This window comes from Oxyura jamaicensis, chromosome 3 (genome assembly GCF_011077185.1).
Source record: "Oxyura jamaicensis isolate SHBP4307 breed ruddy duck chromosome 3, BPBGC_Ojam_1.0, whole genome shotgun sequence".
Taxonomy (NCBI): Eukaryota; Metazoa; Chordata; class Aves; order Anseriformes; family Anatidae; genus Oxyura; species Oxyura jamaicensis.
Genome location: NC_048895.1, coordinates 39,815,898 through 39,843,609, shown reverse-complemented (window position 1 = coordinate 39,843,609; position 27,712 = coordinate 39,815,898). Strand labels below are relative to the sequence as shown.

The 27,712-nt window shown below is 36.7% G+C and overlaps 1 protein-coding gene across 2 annotated transcripts in view; it reads right to left on the bottom strand.

Moving 5' to 3' along the window:
• The window catches only part of HEATR1 (HEAT repeat containing 1), a 37,527-nt gene that overhangs the window by 3,057 nt on the left and 6,758 nt on the right, over positions 1-27,712 (bottom strand). Inside the window, exons 8-40 of one of the 2 annotated variants that reach the window (XM_035322103.1) lie at positions 27,128-27,261; positions 26,195-26,303; positions 25,710-25,820; positions 25,151-25,268; positions 23,792-23,899; positions 23,288-23,383; positions 22,117-22,205; positions 21,582-21,793; positions 21,197-21,318; positions 20,510-20,707; positions 19,144-19,327; positions 18,702-18,850; positions 16,824-17,016; positions 16,142-16,314; positions 15,172-15,339; positions 14,075-14,317; positions 13,221-13,352; positions 12,527-12,633; positions 11,324-11,467; positions 10,521-10,639; positions 10,115-10,236; positions 8,865-8,993; positions 7,725-7,955; positions 6,314-6,440; positions 5,300-5,466; positions 4,699-4,745; positions 4,072-4,195; positions 3,058-3,198; positions 2,559-2,848; positions 1,710-1,860; positions 1,248-1,406; positions 354-488; positions 37-141 (exon numbers count right to left, since the gene is read on the bottom strand). In XM_035322103.1, coding sequence (XP_035177994.1) covers positions 37-141; positions 354-488; positions 1,248-1,406; positions 1,710-1,860; positions 2,559-2,848; positions 3,058-3,198; positions 4,072-4,195; positions 4,699-4,745; positions 5,300-5,466; positions 6,314-6,440; positions 7,725-7,955; positions 8,865-8,993; positions 10,115-10,236; positions 10,521-10,639; positions 11,324-11,467; positions 12,527-12,633; positions 13,221-13,352; positions 14,075-14,317; positions 15,172-15,339; positions 16,142-16,314; positions 16,824-17,016; positions 18,702-18,850; positions 19,144-19,327; positions 20,510-20,707; positions 21,197-21,318; positions 21,582-21,793; positions 22,117-22,205; positions 23,288-23,383; positions 23,792-23,899; positions 25,151-25,268; positions 25,710-25,820; positions 26,195-26,303; positions 27,128-27,261 — 4,837 coding nt within the window. Of the gene's footprint in view, positions 1-36; positions 142-353; positions 489-1,247; positions 1,407-1,709; positions 1,861-2,558; positions 2,849-3,057; positions 3,199-4,071; positions 4,196-4,698; positions 4,746-5,299; positions 5,467-6,313; positions 6,441-7,724; positions 7,956-8,864; positions 8,994-10,114; positions 10,237-10,520; positions 10,640-11,323; positions 11,468-12,526; positions 12,634-13,220; positions 13,353-14,074; positions 14,318-15,171; positions 15,340-16,141; positions 16,315-16,823; positions 17,017-18,701; positions 18,851-19,143; positions 19,328-20,509; positions 20,708-21,196; positions 21,319-21,581; positions 21,794-22,116; positions 22,206-23,287; positions 23,384-23,791; positions 23,900-25,150; positions 25,269-25,709; positions 25,821-26,194; positions 26,304-27,127; positions 27,262-27,712 lie in introns of those variants that run through there. The other variant, XM_035322104.1, reaches the window with a different exon arrangement.

The window sequence follows — 27,712 nt, the reverse complement described above, 5'->3', positions numbered from 1 at the left end:
ATGCTGATGCAGAGGAATTATAATTAAATTCCTTACCTTGAAGAAGAGGGGTCTGAAGGAAGCCTCAGAAAGTTTCATAACCATACTTATTAGACAGTCAATAATGTATGTCTCTGTCTTACCAACTTCCTCCAAATCATCCTAGAAAAAATAAAAAACAGAATTCTAAGTTTGAAATGTAAGAATCTGAGCTTCCAAAGCAAGTTTTAATTCTCTCTGTTTTAGGCTAAGTACCTGACCATAGTTTTTTCTACCCCCTTGAACAATTTCAGAACAGAGTATCTGATACCCAAGAAATAACTGATAGAATTAGCATAGAGAAGTTGAGCTGTTTGTCCCCCTAAACAAGCTACCTGGGCATGCTCTGTGCGGAAGTCCAGGGCTGTCATGAAAAATGCTGTCAGCTCAGACTGATGGGAAATGAGGTGATCCTTCTCCATGACAACAATGTGCTCCTTCAGAATGTTCATCAGGGGACCCACGCAGTTCTGCCAGAACAAAAGCAAAGCAAGGCAAAGACAACTGTGACACTGACAGTAACCGAGAAACTTGACAAGGGCATCTGATTTTGCACTTCTCACATTTACTCATGAAAATAACAAGAAAATAACTGAACTTTTTGCTGTACATTTTCCTGACTCACTTTTGCGGTATAACAGAAAACAGAGATAGTTGAAGACTGTACTGGTTGTGGCTGGGATGGCACTAATGGACAGCAGTCCGCATGGTGCTGTGTTTTAGATCAAAACAGTGCTGATAATGCACCAGTGTTTTAGCTATTGCCAAACAGTCATCATACAGTGTCAAGATGTTCTCTGTTTCTCACTCTGCTGCCCCAGTAAATAGGTTGGAGGTGGGCAAGAGGCTGGGAGGGGACACAGCTGGACCCCAGTTGACCCAAACTAACCAAAATGATATTTCATACCATTTAGCATCACGCTCAGCAATAAAACGAGGAGAGAGTTTCCCTAAGGCAGCCATTTCTTGGAGACCAACCAGACATCTGTCTGCTGGTGGCAAGTGACTGCTTTTGTACTGCTCCTTTTTTTTTTTATTTTTCTTCCTTCGCTAATAAAACTGACTTTATGTCAACCCATTTTTTTTTCTTCTCACTTTTGCTGTTCCCATCCCAGAACAGGAAGATGAGCAAGTAACTGGTTGGGGGCTTACCTGCCAGCTGTGGTCAACCCACCACAAAAGAAAAGCATATTTTTAGTTACAATGCAAAGGAATTTAAAAATTCTCACCTTTCGGTTATTTGCCACTTCACTGTAGCACTTAGTAACTGCAGGCAGGAGTATTCTGGGAGCAAGCTTTGTAGCTAGGATACTTTTCAATGATGTTACTCGTACATTTATCTGGGAAGAAGGACCAAATTCAACCACAATCCTCTCCAAGCGGACAACCTATCAGGAAATCCAGAAAAAGTTAAGTAAGTTATTTAAGTTTTAGTTGCCTAACTCAAGAACTGATTTTACAAATTTTACAGTAGTTGTCGGTTACAAATGTCAGACTGGAATTGTGCTGTATGTGCCACTTGGAACACATTACAGTAGGGTGTCTGTGTACAGAGCTTCACTGGCTTCAGAAGACACACGCTGAAAAACTGCCTACATCAGTGGCAGAAAGTCAGAATTGCCCTATTGGAGCTGTTGAACTGGGCAGATTCTGTAGGAGCCTGTCGTATCTGCAGGAGTCAGATGGCTCACCTGCAGCAAACAATCCATGAGATAAGGACTAAGGAAGTGTGGTAATGTTTCTGCAACCTTCAGCAGAGCAGTCACGGCACTTAACAAGTAAATCTCATTGGAGATGAGCTCCTTCTTATTTTTTAAAGTCTTCAGCAGTGCTGGCATCAGCCTGTGAATAACCAAGCAAAAATACAGAAAGGTGAAACCACTGATCATTTGGAGGAACATTTCCAATTACATAAAATCCAAGGATGAAATCCAAGAATTACATAAAATCCATGGAAATTAAGCCTGCAGGGACAATTTTCACATCAATTTTACATGTGTAATTGGGAAAACTCAGTATTCTGAGCTCTTCTGCTGTATTTTTTTCCAGAGATAAGAATAGTAGATTTAGTTGAAAGATTTAATGACAATAAGAAATTTATACTTGTAATTAGATAAAGCAGTCTTAAAAGCAACTGCTTAGATGCATTAATTCTTCCTGAATAGGTAGAATAAAAGCATGTAACATGCAGTGTTTCGAACTGTACTGGTTCTCATGTTTTTAACTACAGTCTATTCTACAGTGAAAAGAAAAAAATATAGTCTGACTTCTCTATAGCCATAAGGACTGCATCTCCCTTCAGGGCAGCACACAGTTCCATAATGAACTGTACCAATTATAGAAGTCTCCTGCAATTTGCCCACTAGCTTCTTAGTTCTATAGCACTTGAAGCACTATGAACACTTTTATTCTTGTCTACACAAAAGGCACATGGGCAGACTGCCCACTTAGCCTTCATCAGCATTCCTTCTTTCAGTAATGCCTTTCATTATAACTAATTTCTCCTGCCGCTGATTCTATTAAAAAGAAACCAATGATACCTTGGAAGCTGAGGGATTGTTTGGGCCTTCAGCGTACAGGTGACCTCAGCTATGCAGAGGAAAGCACTTCCCATCACATTCTTTTCCTCCTTCTCTGAAGAAATCAGATCAATGGCAGTTTTCAAAACAGGTACAAATGGCATGGGATTTTCTGTGCCAAAACCTTTGCAGAGTAGTTTGAGGCTGAACAAAGCAGTTTGTCTGTTGATGGCTTGCTCCTCCTCCTCTTCCTTTCTTTTGCACTGCACAATTGTGATGAGCTCAGGAACTAGCTCCAAGAGCTGCCGGATCTGGGAGGACAAAAGAACAAACGCTTGCAGAACACAATCAGAAACCCAGACCCTGCAAGGTAACTGGGCAGGCAGCCTACATCTCACCACCTCTCTCAAAAGCTGCCTGACAGATGACACTGATACTTGACATTCCTACACAGCAAACCACTTATACATCAATCTCTCTATTTCTGCTGAAGGAATGGAGTTTAATGACTTAGCCTCACCTGGCTCTTCTGCCACCTCGTACGCTGCTGTACCTTATTGTTTAAAAGGTCCATTGCCTTACGTCTCACAGATGGGAGCTGATTTGTCATGAGTCCCCTAATTACAGGGATGAAGGTTTCTGTTGGCAATAAGGCATTGACCTGCAAGAGATCACAAACAAAACAACACCATGAACGCTTTTCTGTGCACTGTGACACAGCCTCCAAGACAGGCAAAACTCTCCTCAACGTTCCACATGGGTTTCAGGATCAAAGAAGAGAGTATAGGCCTGCCATGCTGTATCTGAGGCAGGCAAAAAAAAACAAGGGAGGTTCCAGTTACAGTACTTAATGTATGTTTACCAGCTGCTAACCAACCAATACCCACTAGTTTCAATATTTTCTCAGCAACTTCCTTTTTCTCACATCTACACTGGTTAGTTATCCTTCCTTCCCTTAAAAACAACATGAAAACCGGAACGTGTTTCACAGGCAAAAGAAAAAATACAAGCTGTTCATACAGAGACTGAAAAGACTTATGATTCACAGCACCACTGATGTTACTAGACAGTCAGTCCAATTCTGCAAATACACTTCTGATCAGAAGAAGATTAGAAAGAAAAGCATATTGATTTTTCTCCATCCAAGTTCCATGTAGAAATACATAGCGGCTCCATAAGCATTAGTTAAATAATTTTATGACTTCACATGGAGCAACACTGCAAAAAACCCCACCGTTCTCCACCAGGTAGTTACTGAAACGACTGCTTCTAGCCAGTAGAACACAAACTAGAGGAAATAAGCATTCCTGATTTTTTTTCTGCTTGTCCTTTCTAAGCTGTTAGATATAGTTGTTGAAAGTGCTAGAAAAACCTCAAATAATGAGGCAGCAGGTAAAGATAAATTAATAAAGATTAATTAATCAATAAAGATTAATTTCTTATTCAGAAAAAAAATCCTACATTGGTTATTAATTGTATTAATAAATAAAAGCAGGAATGTCCCACTGCTAACAAGAGGGCCAATGAGACATACTTTATCCATCATTTCATAGGACTTGCTAAGCAGAACCCTCCAAAATTTGGCTGTTGGCTTGTCTGCATTTCCTTCCACTGAGGATGCCACAGTGTTTATATAGTGAAGAACATCTTCTAATAGCCTAGACAGAAAGGAAGAATCGTTTAGTATGTAACAAGGACACTAAAGTAGTCAAATTGGTTTCTACGATGCATAACATTCCACAAAGAAAACAACAACAACAAAGGAAAATGAAACACCTACTAGAGAGACTACGTATGTATTTCCCCACAATTGAAGCAATGTATTTTGCTAAAAAAATCTGGAATAATTTTAGAGATTTCGTCATCAACAGCAAAATATTTATTATCAAGTATGTAAATAAGCACAATCAGAAATACAGAAATAGCGTAGATATTGGACAGAGCACAATCTTTCAATAAATACTCCATGGGAAACTAAAAAAAAAAAAAATGTAACTTGCATATAATAAATACTGCTCATTGCTGAGGACATTAAAAGTATCCTTGGAAAACATTTGGGAAAAAAGATACTCTGATGGGACTACACTTAGAAAAACAAATATTCCCAGGTTACAGTAAAGGCTAGAAATAGGAATAGGAGTGGAGCAGATATAAAGCATACCTCTGTTCCAACTTCTGTAGCTCTTCTGTTTCTTCGCATTCAACTATCTGGTTTATAAAGAGAATGAAAATGCTAATTGTGAAAGTTTTCAGTTCCCCACATTTGCACTTTAACATTGTTCTAGAAGGAAATCTGAGACCCTTCGGCAATACACTCACAGTAGCAAACAAACATTTCATATTGGTGGATGATGCTCAGTCGAAATACTGGAAACCACTTCCAGCTAGATCCACAGCCAGATTTTTAACATTAACTTTGTCTTTTTGGAGTTAATAGTATGAGTCTCACTCCAAACTTGGATTTACAGACTGAGTGAAATCCCAGACTCCATAAAGCCAGTGGGAGTTTGCTGGGGCCCGAATTTCTCTATTTTACCTATTTATCAATCGCACAAACTGAGTCCATCTAGAAAGGCACTATAATGAAGTAACAAACATTACTGGGAGGTTTCAAAGCTGTGTAAATAAAGGTGTCAGCAAGATACACTGGATGGCATATTCTTTCATCCTCTTCGAGTACAAAATCATACTAAAAAGCAAATTAAACCTCATCTATTACATACAGCACAGTTACTTAATCTGATCAGTTTAAGAGCAATTACCTTTTTCACCAAACTCTGAGAAGTTAGAAGTTGTGACATGAAGGAGACTGACAAGAACTTGAAATGTCGAAGTTGTTTGCCTGAGTGAGACTCCACATTAAAAAGTTCCCCATCTTGATTTTTCAGCTTCGTCTTGCATGTTCTTGATTTTTTTGGGCCAGGATCATCTGTTGAAAACATTCCCAAAACAAATTTGCAGACATTAAAAAAAAATACACTTGATTTCTGATTACAGAAAAAGTATAACTACAGTCAAGTGGTTATTGAGGACAATCATTCTGCATTATCCAAAATAATGTCAAAGTTCCAAATAAAAGATACCGCAAAGGTAATTTTTCTGTTTCAATAGCCTCAAAAGCAGCAGTGCCATTTCACTGCCCTTGCATCTGATCAATTTTTTTGTTAAGAATCTTTTTGCAGCTAAAGCTACAGCACACTCGCTACAAACATGAAAGACTTGTGAGGAAGGACTACAGACAGCGTGTGAGACATATTTGGAAAAACTGCTTTCACTGTCATTTCCAGGCCGTTCCTGGCTTATAAAAATTATTCAAACAACAAATACACCAAGTCCTTTCTTAAAAATAAACAACCAACCTTGCCCTCCCTCTCAATGCTCTTTGAAATAACAGACCGGAAAAGTATTAAAACATATTATTTAGTTAATGCTTCACTATATTTTAAAGGAAAAAAAATGAAACCTTAAAACCCAAAACCAAACAAAACACAACGCCCCCAACAGATAGTCCCTGTCATCTCGTCTGCTATGAGTAACAGCTATTTATTTCAACTACATGATTCAGTGGACCTTCTAAATGAAGAGTGCTGTTTGATTCCAGGCACTCCAATCTATAATTAACGTACATCAAAAATAAGTAATCACATATCTTAACCATTTTATTAAAAAAAAAAGAAAAAAAAAGGAATAAATCATTAGGGCAATTCCGTATCTATCCCCTAGTACCTATCTAGAGGAGTAAAGGGAGGTTCATTGCTGTTTTGTTTTGCAGTTACCTTCTTTGTTCTCTGGCAGCTCTGTCAAGTAGTGGATTATTTTCATCATTGTCTGGAACTGTGAATGTATATTAAATTCGCAACAGATGGAAATCCAAAATTCAGTGTCAGCTTCCAGCACAGCATCCTGTTTATAGTTTAAAAGGAGAGAAATCTTTATTTCAAGAATTTAAAAAATGTAAGAAGACCCCAAACTCATCAGTCAGTTTGTGAACATGCCATGAGGAGCTGCATACTGCCAGGGTTAGCACCGGGGTAACAGCAGCAAGCCTCACAGAGAACCTAAGAGTTCCTGAGGGTAGGAAGAGAAAATACCATCTCAGGTAGGAAGAGAAAATACCATCTCACTACATCTACTAAACAGCATCAGGGATAATCTCAGCTGGTGGCATAGCCTATTTGTCCTAAACCTCAGCTAGTGACTAATGTTGAAATAATCCATATTTCATTAGGGGTGTCTCTAGCCATTTCATACCCTGCTGTAAAATTACTTAAAGCAGAGAGAAAAGTTACCTTTTCCCACTTTTCTAGATCAGTGGCACCTGATTCTTTAAACTAATCAAAACCTAATCATTTCTAGGCAAAGATTTATTTTCTAAGTATAACTCAAGATATCCTACAGGATGGCCAGAACTGGCACACCTGAGTAGCATCCCATGCAAAGTCTGTCAAATAAGATGAAAGTAAGAGAGTGCTCAAAAATACGTATCCATGTCATAAAATTAGCTCTTCCCCCCATCTTTAGCAGCTTTCATACATGTAATATAAAAAATGCCATCTAATCAACCAGAAAAGTAGTAACCTGTGAAGAGTTCTGGGGGGTATCTTTCCATACATAGAATCATTCAGATGGGAAAAGACCTCTAAGATCATGTAGTCCAACCTTTAACCTGGTACTGACAAGTCCACCACTAAACCATGCTACATCTACATCTACATGTTCCTTGAAGACCTCCAGGGATGGTGACTCAACCAATTCCCTGGGCAGCCTGTTCAGCAGCAAAACCCTATCTTCTCACCTGCGTTTTTAGTAATCCCTTTTGTTTTACCTATAAGCCATGTTTTCACCTAATGCCAGGGCCTGCCAACACTAAAGCAGCAAGAACTTCAACACAGGTGTTTTTTTTTGTAGTTGTTTAAAGTACTACATAATTTGACTATCAGCTTTTCAAGTCAAGTACTGCTGTACAAAATGATCTGACAATATGTCCAGGCTCAAGGACAAAAATATTTTTTATCTGCCACACAAAATGTAGTCAACATCACCATCAGGTTCTGCTAAAGCACAAGCTCAGAGCTCACTACTTCTTTTAGCGTAAAGTAACGCCTTATCTTGCACTTTCTTAAAGGTATAACTATGAACAGAAAGGAAATTAGTGGGATCGACCTTTTCCTCGAAGACCAGTCTAACCTTGTCTGTGCTTGATGTCGCAGTCACAGTTTTGGTGACATACTGCTCAAACAGCAGGACCAGGAGAACCCAGAGGAACCTCTCTCCTCCCACTGTAGTGATCAGCTGGGTCAGGATGGGCAGGCGGCGGTGCTCCGGCACATGGGGCAAAGCATCCACAAACACACGAATGATTTTTATCACCACCTCTTCCACACTTCCCGAGGACTCTGACAAATCGCTGTCTTCAGCCTGTTTAAATACAGGTACAGCAGTTCAAACATTATCACAAACAAGTTCTTTCTTGTAAATCCAGCAGGTGAGAGAAAGCACTCTATGTCTGATATCAGTACTACCAGAAGTATACACTGAAAGAAATTTTGTTATAGTAATTTTCAATGGCTGCAATGAAAGATTTAAAACAAACAAACAAAAAACATGCCAAATCCCCAAAACTTCCAAGCCCTTGTTAGCAGTTTTTTTTTTTAACCAATTCATTTTTACTTAAGAAATTTCTGTCATTTGTCATGTTTAAATCTATGAATGACTTTCAGATTTACTAGGTGCAAGTGAAATCTGACTGAAGAAAAAAGATTTACTTATTTATTTTGTTTATATCGAAGATGTTTGGTCAAAAAAAAAAAAAAAAAAAAAAACAAGAATACGCACACAAATACCACTGTGCAAAAAAACAGAATTTCTCAAATATTTACCTTTCCACTTCATTTAGACTAGGACTCATACTGTCACGATCATGATGTACTGTTAACCACGACACATTATCATGTGACTATTATAACCTTTTTCTCATTTGTAGTAGGTCCTGTATTGAACTTGCCTGCTTTTTCTATAGTGAAAAACTAGATCATAAAGTATGTTTTAGATCCTCTCTAGGTGGTACTGTTTTCCCAAACCATTGATGAAGTGCAGTTGCTCGTATGATTAAAAAAGCAGTAGTTTTGATGAACTCAGAATTGATCAGATGAGTAGTTTGTTAACATGTTTATTACATATAACTGTTTATCTAGCTACCTAAAAGTAATCCTAGAATTGGATACAAACATATTCTGTTATCAACATTCCAAACCATTTATTCTACTTAATTAATAAACTTATGGTTCACTTTTTTTCTACCCCTTTCCATTAGGTAGACAAATTTACCTGTATAAGAGCAGGAATAACCATCTGCACTGTCTTATTTATCACTTGAAACGTGTAAGTATCATCCAGACGCAAGACGTTTGCTCCCATGAATGTAAAAATAGGCATAATGTTATGGAGAACTTTATCCTGGAATAAGAAGACAGATGAGATTAGTTTGTTTTTTAAACTGAGCTGCTCAGATGCCTTAAGGCATCTCTCATTGCCACAAACATCACTAGATTCCTATATAAGAAACTGAGAATCATTGCTATGTTCCCAAAATCACCACTAATTTTAAACATATGATGTCTTTTAAACATACAATGTTAAGACTACTTAATATGTGATTGTTACAGTTCTAAACACTATTTAGAAAATGAGACAGACTTCCAAGCAAATAATTGAAGAGTAGAAATTGACAGTTGAGTTTCATCATATACTCTGCTCTCTTCAACCCAGTGCTACAGTAGTATGACAAGCAAAAATCAGCCTTCGGGAGATTTCAAGCTCTTATACAGCGCCACTACCATTTATATTTCTAAAACATGTACAGTGATACAACAGAAAGCAGCAGTGCTGATATTAACATTTTGGCCTTTTTTAGCTAGATTGTAATCACAATATTACTTTGAGAGTGCTGAATCAGTGGTGTCACTTAGCTCAAGAATTAGATTCCTAGATTTTATCCCAGCTATGGCTACATTTGTTATTTAGGTTTAGTGAGCTAAAGCAGTGTTACGGATTTAAAGAGAAAGGTAAGACTTACACCAAATATTTGTCTTTATACTGAACTTGAAAATCCTGTCAGAATCAGTATTAATGTGTAATAAAAGCTTAGCTCTATAGTAGGTGTCAAATTTCTATCCATAGAAGAGAAGACCTCGTTATGGTCAATTAAAATCAGACCAAACCTGGTTGTATCATCAACTGCATTTCTCACTGTATCAGATACAAACTTATAAGAACGCATATATTATTGAGCTGGATGCTCTCTCCTCCATAAAAGAGCAGGAGAAAGAAGGAACAATGAACTAGAACGTTGAGAATAATGTAAAGGTGAGGCAGAGCTGTTGTTAAAAACCTCTTTATGTTTCTAACCCTCTTCATTGTAAATCATAAATGATACGTGACCAAACTATCAATGCAGAAGTTTGTTTTAAAACAAAATGAAGTAGAAGAGCCTAAAATAGTAGAGAACTTGTAAATTTTGCCTCTTGCTCCTTTTAGAAAAGTTCTCCCAATAGAAAAGCTCTGTAGGTACTACTTACAGGAAACATGCCAGCAACAGCACCAAGGAGAAGCAGTGCATGATGGTGTGTCTGGGGCATTTTAGATACCCTGATGCACTGAACTATCAGTTCCACATTGAATTTTTCTTTATCAAGGACATCTGCAAGCAAAAAACATTAATTAATATACACCCTAATGGTAAACTATGTAGGAATAAACTTGAATACACTCAAACAATGGCTTCAATTTGCAGACCATACCTAAGGGATCTAACAAAAACAAACAAACAACAAAAACCCACAATTAGTAGGACAAGCTTGTATACACTACAGAGGAATCCCGCTCTCTACAACACAATATAGGCTCAAAGAAGGAAAAAAATAGAGACTCTTGCTTTAATACTGTACTGGTTAGAGTATCAAAAAATAAGTCTGCAATTTTTACCTGCTGATACTTTGCTACCATCTGAAGACAATTTCTGACAGATGTTTAGCAGGCAACTGAGGATCAACTGCTTTGTATATTCCGTATTTTCTTCTTCTGATGCCTGAGGTTCCAGACACCTATACATTCAGGAACAAATTTAGGGATTGAAAAAGAAGATAACTGCTTGCCAAAAAGTCTCTCTTCTTTTTTGGTTTCAAATACAGCAGCTTGCCTAATAAAAGAGGTTTATCAAAGTGCTATAAGGAGTGCTATCAGATGATTCCCTAACATATGATTGCCAGTCTACTCAAAGGCATAAGGAAAAACAAAACAAAACAAAACAAAAAACACACAAAACAATCTTTAGTAACTGAATGGATATAGGGCTGGCATGAAGAGCAATACTTTTCTTAGGTTCCACTGGTTGAAAGCAGTTCCACAATGTTTTGGAAGGAATTTTAAAGCTTAAAGTACTTTATAGTAGTTCTGCAGAAGATAAGTCCTGTCATTTGTGCCAGTGTTAGCCTGAGTGTCACCCTTCTTAACACTCCCAAGAACTCGAGAAACAAAGTCTTCACATAAAAAGCTAGATATCAGATAACCATCCTAAAAAGCCCATCATACTGTTTTATAAGGCAAACAGCTCTTAAAAACCTCCCATTCCCTTTATCTGTTTTAGCTAAAAGAAGTTTAAGTAAAAAAATGCAAGCTACCGAACCTGACAATAAAGCAGAGAGAAAGCAGCCCACATTTTAATGCTTTACAATGTCTGTTGCAGAAGAGCATGCTCACAGACTCATGTTTTATAGAGGCATAGTTACCGGCTCAACAGGTTAAAAAGTGCAGGCACAAGTGCCTGTGGACGTTTAAGTTTCTTCTTATGCTGCAGCAATTCCAGAATAAGCATAACCCTCTGCCAGCTGAAGTGGCTCGTTTCCGGTGCTAATTCTGCATCTTGCGGCTTTCTAAAAAAGGTAAGACAAGTGATCAGGATATACAATTGCAAATAAAATACTACAGTAAATATTACAGTGTTTCAGGGAACAGATACATAAGTAAAAAAGAAAAAAAAAAAGTATTTCTTTCAAATAACATCCTTTACGGCTTCTCCTGTGAAAGGCGGCAATATGTGGACTTTTTGATTGAAGCAGCAAACATTTTAAACAACTAAACTAAAACCAGACTGAACTTGAAAAAATAAGCAAGTATAGCACACCTTCTGTGTATACAGAAAGTCTACATGATGAAGCAGACTTCTGTGAGGAAAAAAAACACGAACAAATAAACAACTATTATTAAATAATTGTCCAAATTGTGATCTGCTTGTCATTCAGGAAACTTGCACCTTCTGAACTACTATTTGTCTAACCACTGAGTATGAGGGCAGTGGGCACGTGTCTATATACACATGTACATAAAGTCTGATGGATCAATCTAATGAGTCAAGATCATTAAAAAGGTCAAGTGAACTAAAGCAAGAACATAAGAGTTATTCTAGGTCATGACAAGAAAACCAACCCAAAATCCTGTTTCAGTGTCTAATTGCTCATGATTAAAAAAAAAAAAAAAAGTACAGCATACATAACAGCTTCTTCCTTATGAGAATGGGGAGAAGAAACAAGGTGAAGACTTCAAAAATCACTTGTATTTAAATTTTAACTAAAAGAAAATACTGTCTTTCAGCTAACAGTAACACTTTGAAGCACATTGTTAGGTTAGCCATGTGTACAGTAATCTGTCCATACAACGCTTTTACCAATTAAGTTTAATACCTACAAAACCAAAAGCAAATGCCAACATCAAAAGTTCCACAAGAGGACTTTTTTTTTTTAAATTAGGACTGATCTGTTCTAAAACAGCAATATGGGTTTGTTTTCTGCTGCTGAAAATAGCTCAGAGTTATTTTATCACACAGGGAAAATGAAAAAGATAGTCATGCTTTTAAATACCAATTATGAAATGTACTAAATGAAAGGTGTTTTCAAACTGTATAGAAAACATTTTTCTATTTCTAGTTATTTTACTTCTGTTGCTGCATTTTCTGCCTTCTAGTTTGCTGAACAGTGGTCAGACTTCTGGTTTTCTCAGGGGGCTCCAGTTCTGTGACAATCTGCTCTGCACACACTGAAATCTGAAACAAAAAACAATACTTCAATGACACCTGAACAATGTGTCACACCAGACACCTATGACACCTCCTCCTGTTTTTTTTTTTTTTTTAAACACATCCCTTTCACGCACATATGGGTATATAATCCACCTATTTAAGTCTTATCACCTTAATTTCTGAATGCTTGTCCTAAATGTAGTTCTTGCAGCAAATAAAATGAGGAAGTGATTTCAAGTGCAAGTAAAATAATAAATTGCAATACAACAGCTACAATGAATGTATTTCAGGAAAAGTCTTCTAGTAACAATTAAAAAAAACAAAACACACAAAAAAGCAGTTATTACCCAGAAAATTGAAATCAGCAGAAAGAAGTGACTTTTACTGAATTCATTAACAGAATAACAAATGACTGATGCATGGCTTCTACAGAAACACCTACTAAAAGCAGCCATTTAACTTTTTATGCCACTAACGCAACTATATGACAAATAGTTTCTAATTCCTTACACGCTGTAACTGATATAAACAATCAACATTAATAATCAGCGTAGCAGCATGGTACCGCTGCAAAACGTTTAAACTTATTTCTGTGTTCTGGAGCCACTTACCCCTTTAAACACACTGCTAATTGTCTGGGCACAAAGTGGGTTCTTACAGTTCAGCAGTAAGTCAAACAATACTTTTAATAGCTTCTGTTGCACCATTCCATCTGACACAGCTGCAAAGAATGGTTTAGTAATCTACAAAGGGGAAAAAGAAAGGAGAGAGGTTTACTCTAAGAAGGTAACAAAATCACAAGAAATGAAACTTGGGTATGTCAGATTACATATGACACACCCAGACAAACATACAAATGTGTATGAAGGTACATAGTAAAAATGTACATACTAACTAGCTATTTGCATGCATCTAAAATCCTTAGATACAAAGCACGTACTTCTGAAATAGCCATCACACATATTGGTTCCTAAAATTTTTCTAAATGCCTTGCCTGATGGTGAGAGCATACCTCCTGTTGCTAGATTTGTATTTATTTATTTAAGTATTGGACCATTAGAAAGCATGAATTTGTAGCCTCCTTCAAATGAGACTATTTCTCACCTACTGTATTTTCTTAACATCTTTTCCTCAGAAGGAGAAAGTAAAGATTCTGAACAACTAACAAAAAACAAAACAAAACAAAACAAACAAACAAAACTGTGGAACAGCAGTACCTGCAGGCAATCATACAGGTATTCACCTGTATGCAAATACAATGATATGAAGCAAGCAGCGACTTCTTCCAGGAAGTTTAAGAGAGCTTTGCAGCCTGTTTAGCTGTTTCAAAGATACTGTGGAGACCTTGAAAACTTGTAATGAAAGAAAGGGCAAAAACTACGGACTCCTTGCAAATACTCCTTGCTAAAGACTCTTATTTGCTTTAAGCACAAACACAAATTAAAAATCTTTTAGAAAGCCATACCTGCCCCAGTGCTGTAATTTGGAAAGGTGGAATTTCTTCATAGATTTTCTTGGCAGCATGTAGACTTTTGATAAATAAATCCAGACTCTGCTGATTCTTGCACAAGAGGGTTGCTGAATGTTCATTAAACTTCCCAAGTATGAGATGCAGGAAAACAGCTTCATCTTTTAACATTGTCTCAGGTTCCTTCAAGACCTTCTCAAGCAACCGGTCTAGTACAGGCAAGAGGTGAGAAAGAATCATCTGTAAATAGAGGAAAATTGTAAGAACAGTTTGCTTTTTATTAATTCTTGTTTTAACAAGCTTCCAATAGTGCAGCTTCATTTTACTGCAACATCTGTTCCCTCTCTAGTACCACATTTTCTACTGTACTTTACACAACAGCTATTAAAGAGGAAAAATACAAGACTTATTGTCATGTTACCACAAGTACCTTCTCATCAGCTACTGTTCTATTTCTCCTTTGATGGGTAGGTAGTATTTTATGTTTTAAAGTAAGGAAGGCTTTTTTTTTTTTTTTTTTTTTTTTTGGGTAAACAACTTATGGCTACTGTCTCCTACAAAACCTGAGCATGGGGCAAGAACACTCATCCCCTATGCAATTTACAATCCTTTCAAGAAACACACAACTGAAAAGAACACAAAAACTCATAACTTCATTCATTTTTTGAACAATAAACTCACATATTTTCCAGCACTTAGAGGATAGGAATTCTGAGTATACTAATTAAACTAATTAAATGAATAGTACTTCCTATCATGTTACAACTCTGTACAGAACTCTATTCACAGATACCTAGGCAAGATAATGAATTTCTTCTGGAAGAACCTTCTTCTGAAACTTTTCAGTAACTTTAAGGGAGTTTCCTTAACAACTCTAGCACAATATTCTGCATCCCATACATTCCTGGATGGAGTATTAAAATATTTTGTTTCATTAAATCATATTTTGCAGCATAACTGTGTACTATTGAAGGTGTCAATTTAATGCCTAACAATCTATAAATTATGAAGTTACTATTAAATGACATGTGATTTCTGCTTTTCAGTTAAGTGCAATACTGACGGAAGTGTGGAACTATAAAGGCTGGACTCACCTCACCATGGACTTCGTGAAGAATTTTCATTAAGCTTCTTGTGACATATGATGGGCAAAGAGGGTTTTGTACACAATCGAGTATGCTTTCCAAAGCTTCTGACAATTTTTTCTTCTGGGATTTCTGTTTTGGTTGTGTCTGGAGCTCCTCAAATAGGGCTGCCATGATCTAGTTCAGTAACAAAGTGAAAATAAAGTTCTTTCCCTAGAGTAAAAGGGCCTTAAAACACTCTTTATTCAATGCTTTTGTAATAATGCAATCCAGATATAAACTGAATTGTTTACCTGCAAATAAACCATGAGTTAGTATCTAAGATTTGCTGTGGGTGCGCTCTGTTCCATCATCCAGATCACTAACGATGGCACTGAACAGTACTGACCCCAGTACTGACACCCGGGGAATCCTGCTAGGGACCTGCCTCCCAGGGGACATTGTGCCACAGATCACAACACTCGGTGCTGGCTGTTCAGCCAGTTTTCAGTGCACCTCCCTTGTCTAAGAGAATGTTGTATGAGACAGTGTCAAAAGCCTTTCTAAAAACAAGGTAAACATCCACTGTTTTCCCTTTGTCTACTAACCTCTTTATCATAAAAGGCTATCAGGTTGGTCAAACACCACTTGCCCCTTCATAAATCAGTGCTGACTGCTTCCAATCAACTTCCTAGGGATTGATGTGAGGCTGACCATCCTGCAGTTCTCTGCCTGTTCCTTCTCACACTTCCTGGAGTGACATCTGCTTGCTTTCCATTTTGGGGAACATCTCCTAATTGCCGTAACTTCTTTTTTTTTTTTCTTATGATAATTAAGAATGACCTTGCAGTGCCATGAGCCAGCTCCCTCAGCACCGTGGGTCAACCTGTCTGGCGCCATGGACGTAAGTATGTCCAGTTTATTTAAGTACTCCCTAACCCAGCTCACAGCAGCTGACAAAACTTGTATCAAAGCACACCTTAACAGCACAAATACCTACCTGTGTTATGTATGTAGGGTCAGATATGATCTCTTCTGTCTTTTGCCCCAGATGCTGAAAAATAGGGTGAAATAAAGACTCCTTTACCCCGCTCAAGGAATGGAAGCAATTGAGAGCAGCCCTTCGAACTTCGCTCACAGGACTGCCCAAATTAACGAGCAGAGATATCACCACTGTAAAAAGAGTGAGGGAAAGGAGGAAAAGACAACAGAATTCCATGGTCAGAGTTTTACTGTATCTGTCTCTGAGGAGGCATCAACATTAATTTAGAATTTAAAAGTAATCTCTTTTCACTATAAACATCTAGACTACACAAAGAGAACACAAACCTCACAGATTCATGGCTCTGAACTTCTTCACCATTGTCCTTCCACATGCGTATACTACACAGAAAGTAAGGTGCTATAACTGAATAATTCAGCATAGCACCTTGGTTTTTAACACCTTTAAGATTAAAAAAAAAAAAAAAAAAAGTACAACAATAAAAACTGTTTCAACTGCTTCCAAAATTGGGCTACCAACTGCAGCAGTGAATCAGCAAGAAGAGCTATCTCAGCCTAGTACAGCTGAACATAAATGATTAGAGATACCCCTCCATGGTATGAAATAGAGAAAAATGACATGAAATTAAAACATACTGTCATTAAGCCTCAAGCTGAGAGATGGATAGATTTTATTTTACCTGGAGATGATGGTGATAGTAGCTGCTTCTTCTTTTGGTATGTCTGAGACACAAGCACTGCATAGCCAATATATAAAGCTCGAGTCTGCAGCATTGCATTGACTTCATAATTCAGATGATTTGAAAGGTTAAAGCTGTAAGTCCATAAAATCGAAAAGAATTTGAAGAGAGCTTCTGAATCTTTTACATGTACCTTACATGTAAATAAAAGAGAAAAAAAAAAAAGAACAATTGGTCAGGACAGCCTTGATTTGGCAAACCACTACTCACATCAGATAAACCACCCAAACCAAAGGAGCACACAGGATAAAACTAGAGTCAGAAACAGTGTTCTTTTGGGAAGAAAACATTACTGAGCTTATTCTGATGACAACACTTGCATATGTAAAAAAGTCCGTGTGTTTCTTGATGAACTGTTTATTTAGTTTAACAGACAACACGTAGTCTATCAGTACATAAATAAAGTATATGTTTCTTTATCATTGCAGATCAAATCCACATCCATATGAACATTTTTATAATGTATTAACTGAGCATTAAAATGGTTATATGCAAAATAGAACAAAATTAAGAACTTTCATCTTCTCTTTTGAGTGGCAGTAATGTTTATATTAGAAGTGCTCTAATGAAGTAATGCCTGGCTTTTTCATCAGTTGTATGAACTGAAAGATTTTTCAGAATTCTATCAGCTACTGTCTTAGGACTGGGCATTTAGCTTCTCTGTGTGGCACAGCTTTCTGTGTTGAATATTCACACTAAATGTTACTTTTAGAATTTGTCCTGGATTTGATGTATAGACATTACAATAATAGAGCACAAACCAAAATAAACAAACCTGAATCATACACTTATCACTGACCATCTCAGATACAGGTCAGAGCATCTCCCCACTCCTGTCTCCATCCCCCCATCTCTTCAACAGGTAGCTGCTCCACAAGATTCAATTCAGTTTTTCACACATCTACATCCAACTATCTCAGCTTTCCTCCTGTTCAAAGTTTAACGAGGATAGTTTTTGATGTTGAAGCAGTTACATTGTCTCCTACTAGTCTCCCAACTCAATTAACAATCAATTAACAATCACTTGTTTACTATACGATCTGGCAATAGCTAGCACTTTATCTGTCTGCAAAATCCTCTCTGGAATCCTAAGAGATCTTTATTCATCAAACAGGAGTGCCCACTCAGCATCCTGAAGACTGAACATAGCTTGCAGGAACAAATGATAAAGCTTCTGATATACTCTGGCCTACTGTCTTTTCTAGGATTCCACCAAGATCTAGCTTCCAGTTATATTAACTATTCTGGAGCAGGCAAAAATAATTTTCTTATCTTTTTCAAACTAAACACCCTCAAAATCAGAGATCAGCAGTACTTCAAAAGTGAAAGAAGCAGATTATTACTGCAGCTATTGCCTTCACTAAGTACTAAAGACATCACTAACTCCATCCCACAAACTTTCTGTAGTCTCTCCTACCATCTTTTCATTCACCTCTCTTGTGAATCTGCACTGTGTTCTGCATGTTCTTTAATTCTTTTATTTTAAAAGGTAACAAAGTTCAGAGTAACTGTTTGCTTTGCTCTCAGGTAGTACCAGAAGCTCTAGCTCTTGGACCTTAGTCCTGCAAATCAGTGTTACATATTTACCTTTGCCTCAACTGGTACATCTATTGATTTTTACTCTAGTTTCCTACCACATTCAGTTAAGGCCAACTAACCAGTTGAAGATTAGACTCATCTTTGCTCATAGCCCTAGCATGCCACAAGCAGTGTTGCATGATCAATACTCAATTTTTCTCACCTTTCTCTAAAATTTTGTATTTCTATTTGATGCATAGTAACTCAGAACAATAATTATTATAAATATGAATATAATACCTTAAGTAAGAGATTCATCAATGCTCTGTACTGAACAACATTGCCTCCCTCACTAGCTCCACAAACAAGAAGGTCAAATAGCCCCAAAAGGAGGTGCAGGTAGTTTTGGCTATCTTGATTCAAAGATTCAGGATTCCACCAAGTTTCTTCTAAAAAATAAAAGTTATAAGTCAGTCATGGTGGATACATATGAAAAACTTCAGGGACAAATTGAAAATAAACACCTTTATTTAAAGTAAGACAATACATTTTGCTGATTTCACGTTCATAAGACATCTTTACAGATCTCCACACAATATCAACAGTGGAAGAAGACTAGGAAAGCAAGGTTTGCTTGTTTCCAAAAACCTCTAAAGCAAGCAACCACACACATGAAAACTCCTCACTTTCCTTAACTTCAAATTGTTGTATAAAAGATGACATTCAAAACTTCAACACTTACCTTTTGGAAATGATGGAGGAGGTTTTAGGTGATGAATAAAACTTTTCAATAAAAACACAAACATGGCAGACTCTTCTGCATCAACAGTCTGGTCACTATCGAGCTTTTCTATATATGCAGTTAACAAGTCCATTGGCAGCAAACTTTCCTGTGTTGTTTCAATAGACCAGTTGGAGGGAGTTTCCTGCAAATAAGTATTTATTGAAACATACGTTGTCATAATCTCATCGAACTGAAGACAGAATCTAGCACTAAAGTGCAGCAATATTACATTTCAAACCTCAAAACAGGTATTATTATAAAGTGAATTACAATTCTGATTTTACATTTAAACTTGCATCTGTGGTTTAAACATTTATACCTGCTCTTACTACCATGATTAAGAGTATACATAAGCAAAGTAACAAAAGGGTACAGTAAAACTCCACCTAAAATATCTCTTCAAAGAGATGAGGAGTTAGAGCATTCTGTGGACGTTGAGTTTCATCCTTTCATCTAGCTCTGTTTGGGAAACATAATCCATATCTTTCAGATACTTTTATATATTAAAACCCTTTGATGGAATAATCTGAGGTAACAGTATCTAAATACCATGTATTGATACAGATGCATGTGAGGAGGTGCACACAAATAAATACAGTCCTGCTCACCTGGATTTCTTACACAAGAAAAAAAATGAATTCTTAACATTTTAAAATAAACAAACAACAATAAGAACAACAAACCCATATGGGAAATATGCATAAAAATAAAGCAAAAAATAATAAAAAAAATCAGAAAGATGCAGAAATACTCTTCTGAACATAATTCCTGCCCGATGGCTCCTCCTTATACCTGTGCCATCTCCCAGCAAATGTCAGTACAACTGCTTATGGAGGTGTGCAATATACCAGAACCCAACAACCCAGGAGCAATACTTTCAATATTGTTCCAAAGACTTGCATGAAGCTGCAATTAATATAAGCTCTTTTTTATACTCAGCTGTATGTTCTTCTTTCCCATACTGAACAAGCCATCAAATCTTTTACTCAACAACTGAAAAAAATTGCATTCCTAAGCTCAACAATAACACCACACGATGCCACAAGGTAGCTGGCAAAAATGCCCCAAACTTAGTGCCAAGCTCAAAGCACTGACGCACTGAAGTTGTTAATTTTTTTAACATGGACTAACCAAAGCAGTAAAATAAAAGAGAAATTCTTAATGACAACTTTGATTACTGTTGCCAACTGTGCGGCTTCTCTTTGAAAAGAAACTACAGCAAGATTTTCAGCCCTCCTCAAGGCTTCTAAGCTGCCTGTTCCTCTGATGGAAGACATTTCTCCATTACAAAGAAAACACCCTCTCCTAACTGTTTATATCTCACCTCTGCAGGATGACAAGCTTTGAGATTTCGTATCTTTTCGTCCAAAAAGCGGAAGACTCTGATAGCCACTGAAAAATAACTTTCCTTCATCTGTGAAATGCAGCAGCACTGAACAAGCACGGAACCAATTATATGAGAAGTTACTTTCTGTTTAACGTTGTCAGATTCTGTTTCAGCAACAAGTATCAGATCATCAACCTTGGAAATGGAAGGGCAGGAATAACAACAAAAAGTCTGTGAGATAATGGGACTTCACTATGACTTCACCGAGTGTTTCATTTGCATGTCTAACTAAATCCTTATTACTTTATATCATTGGTAACAAATTACTGTCTGCTGTAATGATACCCTTTGGAACCTGGGAACACACACGCATCTGTGTCTATGAACTATCCACAGGTTTGTTTATTTATTTATTTATTTTTGCCAGGAAACTTAAAATTCCTGCAACCTGGTTACACCAATATTTTCTCCAAATAGGTAATGGCTTCACTTTTCCTTATGTTAAAACAGAAATGTCTTTTATCTCTCCTGTACTGTTTTTTTTTTCTTAAATGCAATATGCATACATTTTCGTAGCAGCTTGATAATGACATAATAATGCTATGAATAGCACATATAAAGTTCTACATCTTTTCTACTAGTTACCACCTGTAAATTAAGGTTAGGAAAACATGGTGCACATACCATTTGCAATAATAAGGAAGGATCCCCTGCAGTCATGTTTTTAGAAAACAACAGAATCATTTCCTTGTTGACCGCTCCAATCAGTTCTGCAGACGTGCTAGATTTAATTGCTGCTTTAAGAGCTATTCCAATGGAAAAAAATGAATAAATTTTCAGAGGCATACAAATCTCACCGGCAGCTCAGTAATATTTATAAACAGTCAGGAAAATACTACACAACTTCATTCTTTCAAAGAGCTTTTTAAACAATTCTATTCACGCTCTTAGTATAATAGCTTATTAATGACAGCCAGTCTCTCTCAATTACTGTTAAGGTTCAGTAAGCATGAAGTGCTACATTATCATAATTATTCTTTCATCAAATTAGGTACAATTAATACATTACCTTCTGGCCAGCCTTTCAGTAAAGGGTGTAAGGAGCAGAGAACAGATTCTGACAGACAAACGGCCATTTTCCATTCTGAAGATTTTGAATTTGCGTTAGTGATTACCATGAACGGTAACAACTGCATTACCACTTCATCCAGTAGTTCCTTTTTCTCTTTCAAAATCTCCTCTTTGACTAAAATTTCTACTGCTCGCTCCAGAACCTTATACCTAAAAAATTAAAAAATGTGATCTTGATAAACCATTGCTCTAGCACGTCTGCTACATGTCTTTGGTTTGTTCTCCATTTTCCATGTTTTTTTTTTTTTTCTCTCCAGAATTCAAGTAGCAGTGAGAACAAATAGGGAACTCATTGGAAATGGTACACAAATAATGAAAATTTCTCTTATAATTCAACATATATATACAGCATAAGAAAAAGTATTCAAAGTGAAAAAATAGTTTTTAAAGTACTCTTTAGAGTTACTTTTTAACTTAATTTATGCAGAAAGAAAGTAGCCTAAAAAAAAAAAAAAAAGAAAGGACAAACATACCACTTTCCATCCTTGGAAAGATCAGCTCTCTGGAAGATATTCAAAAGACTTGATACCACTACTTCTGGATTGACTTGTTTCCTAAAAATCTGGAAAGTAATCAAGAGAGAGAAATGTAAGTATACTAAGATAAAAAAGAATTTACTCTTCACAATGGAAAATGTATCTATTATATCAAGAAGAAACATGGATCAAACAACACTAATTGAACTCTTAATAATAACTAAATCATCATTTTGTTCATGATTACACAATAAAAATATCATCAGGTAAACAAATGTTGTAAGACTGCTCAGCATGTTCTCTTGAAATCTACATTACAAAGAATTTATTGAATGCAGAAATATTTGGTAAAACTGATAAACACACAAAAAACAAAACACTTGGTAATTGAATAGGAATTGCTTTCACTTTATGAAGCATCTGTATTAAAAAAATATAAGGCACATCAACAAAAGACACTAAAGTTTGAAGGTAATCACTCAAATGCTTCCATTCCTGTGTTTCAATGATTGAGAATGAATGAACACACAAGACCAATTATATTACTGCTAATAATATTCTCCACTACTAGTAGCAGAAGCAATAAAGACAGACTGTTACCCTAGTTGGAAACAATCAGTACAATGCATACCAGAGTCCCATCCAATAAACCCAAGCTGGTGTTTAGAACTTGGCTACTATCAACAGATCAAATGACTCCCATATGGAAAAACTCGGCTGAGCACTTCTCACGAGCGTAATGACTTGTCATTGCACCATTTTCCATACAAAAGGCAGATGACATGGCTATCATTTTTACAGAGATATATACAGGATAAGCAGAAGGCACACTGTATAATCAAAGCTTAAAATATGCTTTAGTATCTACTAAACAACATATAAATAAAATCAGGCTAAATACAGACACTTTGGGAAAGATGAGGAAACAGAAGATTGCAGGAGAGGGTACCTGTAACAGGTAAACAACAATAGCCTCCTAGTTTGTGCTGCTTCATCCTGTTAAAGGACAAAAGCCATACAACAAAGAGAGGAGTACAAGAAGAACAATAAAGGACAAAAGCTATATACAAAAGATATAAGTAAAAAAGCAATTATAAAGAATACATTCCAGACACATATTCAGAACCAGCTAAAACCTCACCTGACTTATTGAAAGAAATACACCTACCTCCAAAGCACTGAACGCAGACATTACAACATCTCTGTTGTCATCCTTGAGGCGCTCAAAAATTGATTCTTCTATGAAAGACCGATCAAAGCCTTCCTGAAGAAAATCAGGGAAAAAAGAAACAGAACAAAAAAAAATAAGGTTGGTAGCACAATTTATAGGCTATTATGAAATATTCAAATCATAGTACAAGTGGTAACATCATCAAAATTGAACCACAAATAACCGTTTGACTAACTTTCAACAATAGAAGTAAAAATAAAAATAACCATTAACTTGGATTTTAGTCTACAAGCAGTTTAATAAAAAAGAACTACATCCAGACTCCAGAACAAGGGATGATGTTGACAGGAGCCTCCTGAAATCACCATGAAAAACTGTCAGAATGACATTTCTGATTAGTTTAATGTATCACTTATCTTCAACTGATATTTCTGTCAAACAGCTTTTAGAAGATTTTATATGCTAAGTACATTCTGTAAGTGAGAGATTCAGGACACAAACCTTTGATGTTTTGATAACATCTTTCAAATGCTGAAGAGCCAGGACTCGCACAGCTGGCTGAGGATGATTCAAACTAAGCAGAAGGGAGGTATCAGAGTCTTCCAGAAACTGAAATACAGATTTCAGAGTCACTCACCACATGTTAAAAATACTTCAAGTGTATGTCAGGGTACCGGAAGAGTTTCTCTGAGCATTTTTTCAGATGAGAAACCTTGACCAAAAAAGCGTCAACAGCAGGACAAAGATGTTGTATAACAGTTTCAAATCTGGTCTTCCTCACTTTGGCAGAGAGTTTTTGGAACACAACTTGAAAAGTACAGTAAACCACAGATACCTTTCTGTCCTAGAAAAACATTATTCTTATCTAAGGATTCTGAGAAAGCTCTAGTGACAATGTCAATGTGACAGACCACAGATAGGAACTGTTAAAAAGGTATCCTTGCCAGTACAATTGCCTGCACTTATCTTTTTAACCTTAAAGGCTAGAAGAGTCACATTTTGCATGCCTTTTTTCTGTTTCTCTCTTAACCCCCTTGCTACTCAGTCACAGAATCCATGCCTTCAGGAAATCAGTACAAAAATTCACAAAGTTCTTCATTATATAGTTTACCTAGGTTACAATCTTTTCCTAAGCAATTTCAGTCTTAGAATCATTGCAAACACTCACAATACTAACCATCTCTTAATGACGTAAAATACCTCAAAAAAAATTAAACTAATTTGTTGCACTAGTGCTTATTCCGTTTCTCTGAGTTTGACTTACTCTTCAGAAACTGCACTGAAGAACTCTGAACACTATACTCTTCCACCCTTCTGACTGTAAGCATTCATAAAAACAATACAACAGATGGATTGAGCCACCTTCTCTTAACTTTGATAAAGTTGTTTGTCAGCTTACCCCAAACTTGCATGACACTGACAAAATCTTTAAGTAAGATCAGACCTTGCTGGGCAGCACCATGTTGTTATCAAACAGTACAGTATGTGCACTGGCCATGTTCAGAAGGAAAAAAGTTACCACAAGAGCAATCAAGTGCAGGTGGAAATGTATAAATATTAATGATGAGAAAAACTCACACCCATGACTGTTCATAATAAACATGAACTAAAAGACCTGATAGCTTTTGGTTTTATCACATTTTTGATCAACGCACTTTATCACATTTTTGATCAATGCACTTAAGTGTTTTTTTTTTTTTGCCGGCCCCCCAAAAAAAAGTTTTTTTTTTTTTTTTTTTTTTTTTTGGCGGGGGTAGAGGGAGGGGAAGGAACAGAGAGCAGACCTTTCACACAACATCAACCTTCTGTTGTTAGTATAACCAGGTAAGAGCTAGGATCAGGAATTAAGCTTCGACCTACCTTGTATTTGCCACAGCTTTGTGACAGAGAAATAAATTGATGAAAAAGATTTTGGTCAGCCTTATCTGCACCACCTTCCAGATGCTCCTCCAACACAGCATCTAAGGCTTTAGGATACCTGCCAACAGACAAAACCCCAGCATTTTCCACAGAGCATTCCAGAAGAGCAAGTATTTTCTATAGAAATACAAGGAAATACAAGGAAGCTGAATGCACTTTTCTGAACCAGCTATTTTAAGAAGCTTTGCAAAGGCAATCAATCTTTATGTCTTAACCCAGATGATATACAGCCCACTAGGGTAAATAATGAGCAGAAAAGGTAATGTCACACAGCAAGAAGCCATACAAAGCCAGTAGGTCTATGTCCAGGTATGACAGTGATGACAAAACATATAAGGTTAGATCAGCAAAATAAAATTTAGACAAAAATTAAGAGTCAGTTACTTCTAGTGTATTTTTTCAGCAAGGTTATTGTGCGTATGGCACCCAATAAACCAAGATCATAGCTGACCTCATCAGCCTACAGGCTGTATATATGTCATAGAAAAATTGAACTTACTTTCTCTCAAGAAGTCTGATAAGAGGAAGCAGCTTTTGTTTGATTGCAGCCATTTTAGTGGTATTAGATTCAATCTCTGAACCATAGGAGATAAACCCTTCGAGAAATTTGCTAAAATTACAAATAAAAGAAAAAGCCACCATTTTTAGGTCAAACCAGTTTTCATTAATGTTATAAAACATACTGCTGAACAGGTTAGAATTCATATGCATTACTTATTGCACATTTCCTCCCGGCCTTATGTTTCACTCTGTCCCATAAGTATTCCCACAAGCACTAAAATCGCGACTCTTTTGGATTAGTAAACATTTCAGTTTCAATATCTAAGTTTGGAGTTAACTTGTAAACCCAAATAAACGTGACACTAAAAGGAATGCTCATATAATGGTAACAGCATTGTCAGGATTGTCAGCAATTCATTGTTATTAAACCAGGAATGACTGTAGTACCGCAGAAAAAACAAAAACAGATCTATGTTAACTCACGAAGCCAATAGGTGATCTAAATCCTTTTCCAGTGGTATAGTCTGAAGAATAGCTTCAAGATGTCTGATGTAAATATGATCCTCTCTCTCCTCAGGTTCTTCTTGTTCCTCTAAGGAGAATGAGTAATAATAGCAGATGAACAATAGCTTGAACGTAACCTCCCCATCCTGACTAAAACTAGTAGCTGGTATAGGCAGTATCATCTGGTGAACCAATCACACAGCTTGAAGACAACAATGTCCACTGATAACTCTCATGCACTCTCAGTGCGCTGCTAGCAATGCTTCACACCTACATCACTGAAGTGTGAAAGGCTGTATTGCTGTCAATAAACTCAAGTATGCTTTGGAGTGTTCCAGATCTGATACCCCAACCTATGCCAGCAGCTTGCTAGAGCACTGCTTGGTGTCGATCTCGCTATTTTCAACTAAAGAGCTTTCCCAACCATGATTTGGCAGTTACAACAATCCACAGCACAAGCAGACTTGCTGGTACAGACACAGGCCAATGCCAGTCAGCCTCATTATCCAGGACCATTTCCAGGCATATTTAATTTACTGGGTAAACACAGATCTCTATCACTTAAACTACATGTGCTGTACATGTAATCTACCTAAAATAGATTTACGTATGGGACTCAAATTGTGGATTTTGCAATATTACAATACTTCTTTAGTATATCAAAATTAAGTTACTGCTGCATATTGAAAATCAACATCTAAATCAAAGTGACATAGATAAAACAATGCTTAAAATAGCACCCTCCATAGAACATGGAAAAAACAAAAAGCAACACACTGAAGCTCAACCACATCTTCATGTGTACTGGTACAGTTTTAAGGGCAGAAGCAAAATGAAAACGGCACAGCTAAGTCATTTAGCATAGCTCTCTGTCTATAAGATTCAAAGTTTTAAATATACGTGCTAACTTACCTGCATCATATTTCATGACGCTGCAAACAAGGTGAGGCAACAAGTAACGCAGAAGAGGAGAGATATCATAGCCTTCTGAAAGGCCTTGCAAAAGTATTACCAGTTCTGGGTTGTTGCACAGATAATTAAATGGCCTGCACAATAGAACAGGGAAAAAAAAAGAACAAAAAACAAATGTAAGCTCATCTGTGTTACCAATTCTTGCAAAACATCCTAAGGATTCAATTTTCAGTACTGGGTAACAACCTCATTGTAAATAAATGCTGAAAAGACTGAAAAGGTACCACTTTCTTGTTGCCAGTTTTACTGGCGCATTTAATGCCCAACAAGAAAATGGAGTACTGCCAGTCGTACTGAGCACAGCTGCTGCAAAGGCACAGTGAATATCTCTATGCTTTTAAGAAGTTGGCTATATGAGAAAAAAATATTTGTATGGATTGCATGAAGAGATATCCTCACATTGCATAGAGTGAAAAGAAGGGAGGAGAAGTAACAGCTTAATGACAGGAGATCCTCAGAGAGAAGTAAATCTCTTCCTACTAATAAAAAGTTCCTCTCATCTTGTTTCCCTTTATATCCACCTGT